General features: G+C 35.8%; 1 protein-coding gene across 2 annotated transcripts in view; it reads right to left on the bottom strand.

The window, feature by feature from the left end:
* Positions 1 to 494: 494 nt before the first annotated feature.
* Positions 495 to 3998, bottom strand: part of LOC111083339 (otopetrin-1-like) — a 15925-nt gene continuing 12421 nt past the window's right edge. For both annotated transcript variants that reach the window (XM_022379811.1, XM_022379810.1), the window contains one exon: positions 495 to 2989. In XM_022379811.1, the coding sequence (XP_022235519.1) occupies positions 2100 to 2989 (890 nt within the window). In that variant the 3' untranslated portion in view covers positions 495 to 2099. The remainder of the gene's footprint in view (positions 2990 to 3998) is intronic.

The following is a 3998-nucleotide window of genomic DNA, read 5'->3' as shown; positions in this document are numbered from 1 at the left end:
AGTTTTGATAAGAAACTGAATCTAATTAGTCCTGAAGTTGTGATAAGAAACTGGATCTAATTAGTCCTGAAGTTTGATAAGAAACTGGATCAAATTAGACTTGAAGTTTTGATAAGAAACTGGATCTAATTAGTCTTGAAGTCTGATAAAAAACTGGTTTAAATTTGACTTGAAGTTGTGATAAGAAACTGGTTTAAATTTGACTTGAAGTTGTGATAAGAAGCTGAAATAAATTGAAGTTGCAAGTAGACACCGTTTTAATACCTCAAAGAAAATAATTAATATTTAAATTTTCCTTCGCTGTATGTAAAGAAGAGACATATTACCGTGTTGCTAGTTGTCTTGAGGCAGAGAAAACTCTTATTATGGTGACATATACAGAGCCGTGTTACGCTAAATAGTACAAAACAAACTGGTATGTTGCGAGAACAGAACAAATTTTATTTCAAGTTATTTTACATCAAATTCGTTTTATTTATTGTGTGTCTAGCGTATAACGACTTATATTTTCTTGACTAGGACCTAATAAGATTATTTTAGTATAGTTTCTGTTTTAAAAGGATGGAGAAGTCCCTTGTTTGCTAAATTTAAGAAGACAGTAAATGTCTAAAGGATATATTAATTTTTCTTCACTGTCCATCTTCTGGAACATATTGTTTGTTTATTTTGTGTTCAATTTTCTAAATTCTAAACGTGCTTCATATATTTCTTGTGTAAAGTTAATTCACGGCATCGACTTCAAACCGATAACGATAGTGTATTGATTTACAAGTGCTAACTAACATGGTGGAAACACAAAACGAGTCTTATATCGAAATATAGGAAATGACGTACTTGTGCGTCAGTAAACGGATAACGTAGTAAAGAAGTTTTTATCTTGACTTACGAACTAAACAAGTAGAGTATAATCAAGTAGTAATTTCTGCCGATTGAAAGATGTAGTTCCAACAACGACTCGAACGTAAGTTGAACACCAAATCATAACTAATAACAATCTTTCTAAAGATGTAAGACAAACAAGATACAGGTAACATATTCAACCTGTACTATCTCCAAACCGGCAGGTAAATAGGGCTGTTCGGTTCTCACCGGAAGTATCAAAACCCGATATTTAGTGTTATGAGCACTGACTTACCGCTAAACCACCGGAGGGATGTTAGATTGGCTTTACATCCGGAGTGTTTCCAGACTTGTGTGAGTGAATAATCCAAACACGTGTGGTTTAAAATCCGGAGTGTTTCAAGACATGTGTGAGTGAATAATCTTAATACGTGTGGTTTAAAATCCGGAGTGTTTCAAAACATGTGTGAGTGAATAATCTAAATACGTGTGGTTTAAAATCCGGAGTGTTTTCAGACTTGTGTGAGTGAATAATCTAAATACGTGTGGTTTAAAATCCGGAGTGTTTCCAGACTTGTGTGAGTGAATAATCTAAATACGTGTGGTTTAAAATCCGGAGTGTTTCCAGACTTGTGTGAGTGAATAATCTAAATACGTGTGGTTTAAAATCCGGAGTGTTTTCAGACTTGTATGAGTGAATAATCCAAACACGTGTGGTTTAAAATCCGGAGTGTTTCAAGACTTGTGTGAGTGAATAATCCAAACACGTGTGGTTTAAAATCCAGAGTGTTTCAAGACTTGTGTGAGTGAATAATCCAAACACGTGTGGTTAAACCCGGAGTGTTTCAAGACTTGTGTGAGTGAATAATCCAAACACGTGTGGTTTAAAACCCAGAGTGTTTTCAGACTTGTGTGAGTGAATATTTTAAACACTTGTGACCTGCGGAGGGAAGAGTCTATGACTTAAAGTTCGTGTTGTTTCCAATGGCTACTTACTGTTTGGATGGAGATTCCGTTAATTACATGAACCTGCGTCTCATCAACCTTCATCTTGGATGTAGTTGAATTATTTATTATTTTCCCTTTACAAACTATAATATTCAAATGAATAAAATATAATACTGTTTCGATTAAAACAAACAATAATGCTGATAAGATGTTTCCGTGGTAACAATCACACTGTAAGAAATGTCCATAGTGTTCCAAAAACCTCCGAAAACGAAGCATGGCATCGAAATGTCCCCACATTCGAGTCCTTTCTATTCCCCTTTCTTATAAGCCGATTGCCAGACGTCAACAAGACAGACGGAAGAATGGAACCTGTAGAACAACATGAGGGGGAGGGTAGCGTGCTCCACAAACATCCACTGGATCCCATAATGGCGTTCGGGTGCTAGGAAGGACTCGATGCTCTTGTGCTGGAAGGTGTTCACGATCCACAGGGCCACATTCAGGATGATCAAAAAAGTTATGACTTCCCTTCCGGGCTTTCTGAATTGGAGTTCACTTTTGTTGCTGCAACGGCGCAATCCGTCGCTAATGAAAACTGTCTGAAAGATAACTTGAATAATTTCAAGCACGTTCAGAATCACCCTGACGTAGTTAGTGTCTTGTAGCTCCGCCCATACCGTCAAAATTCCATTAATGAAGAAAAATGGCAAAGTGAAGAACATGAGGAAGTCGTCAAGAAACGTTACTGAGTAGACGTTGACGTCCAACTTGGCTATTTGACGCCAGGCGAGCGACACAGAAATAAGACCCAAAACAAGTAAGCTCATCTCCTGGACCACTTGGAGCTCCACTCCAGTTTCAACATACTTATCACTGTTCATTGCAACAAAGAAGACGATTAATGTTACTATGGTGACAAACAAGAGAAACAGCCCAACGAAAAGCCCTCTGTTTGCCGAATGACAGTCTACATTGAGAACGAGGTTACTTTCAAATCTAACATCGTCATCTTTTTTCCGTATAAGATGCTGTGCCATGGCGTGTTTGTGGTCTTTGCCAATGTTCCGCCACATACCGAACCAGACGCCCGCTAGAAGCAGGTTATACTCTATGGTGAAGGGATATAGATACCGAACTGCACGGACTAAGTAGGGCGATAACAGGAAATATTTCCTCACGCATTCCTTGCTTGGACTACCTAATGAAAGAAAAAATTTATAAGAGTAAGGTAATGTCGAGAAAATAATCTTTTCAGAAAATATTTAACCCAAAAGTCTCAAAAAGCAAATATTTTAAACACATGAACTGTCGTCTGAGAGTATTGGTTCGAATTTTTTGGAAACCAAAATAATAACATCAGAAGAATACATATCATACGAAAGTTGAACAAGGACCTAAAGAAACAAAAGGTCCATAAAAAGAACTGAAACATCAGTTGTCTTACGAAACGTTTCGAATATCTTTAGCCTTTTCTTCACCCCAAGAAGGTTAACTTCAACATTTTACTGAAAGCTAAGACTATTTCTAGCTTTGTAAGACTATGAAGTAAGAAATTTTTAGAATCTTTTGAAAAATGTACCAGTAACATTCTAAAATGGCCCACCTCAGATTCAAATTTTGATCAGTAATTGGTCAACTCATGCCTTTGATGGAACCGGACCTCTGAGTCAGAATTTTTATTATCTCCTAAATTACAGAACGATTTCTGAATTAGTATCTTTATTATCTTCTGAATTACAGACGACATATGGATCAATATCTATTATATCGTGAATTACAGAACACTAACGGATCAATATGTATTATATCCTGAATTACAGACCATTATTTGAGGTTAACATCTATTATATCCTGAATTACAGACCATTATTTGAGGTTAACATCTGTTATATCCTGAATTACAGACAATTATTTGAGGTTAACATCTATTATATCCTGAATTACAGACCATTATTTGAGGTTAACATCTGTTATATCCTGAATTACAGACCATTATTTGAGGTTAACATCTATTATATCCTGAATTACAGACCATTATTTGAGGTTAACATCTGTTATATCCTGAATTACAGACAATTATTGAGGTTAACATCTATTATATCCTGAATTACAGACCATTATTTGAGGTTAACATCTATTATATCCTGAATTACAGACCATTATTTGAGGTTAACATCTATTATATCCTGAATTACAGACTATTATTT

The sequence above is a fragment of the Limulus polyphemus genome, unplaced genomic scaffold (assembly GCF_000517525.1).
Source record: "Limulus polyphemus unplaced genomic scaffold, Limulus_polyphemus-2.1.2 Scaffold9143, whole genome shotgun sequence".
Lineage (NCBI taxonomy): Eukaryota > Metazoa > Arthropoda > Merostomata > Xiphosura > Limulidae > Limulus > Limulus polyphemus.
This window is presented reverse-complemented; position numbering and strand designations above follow the sequence as displayed.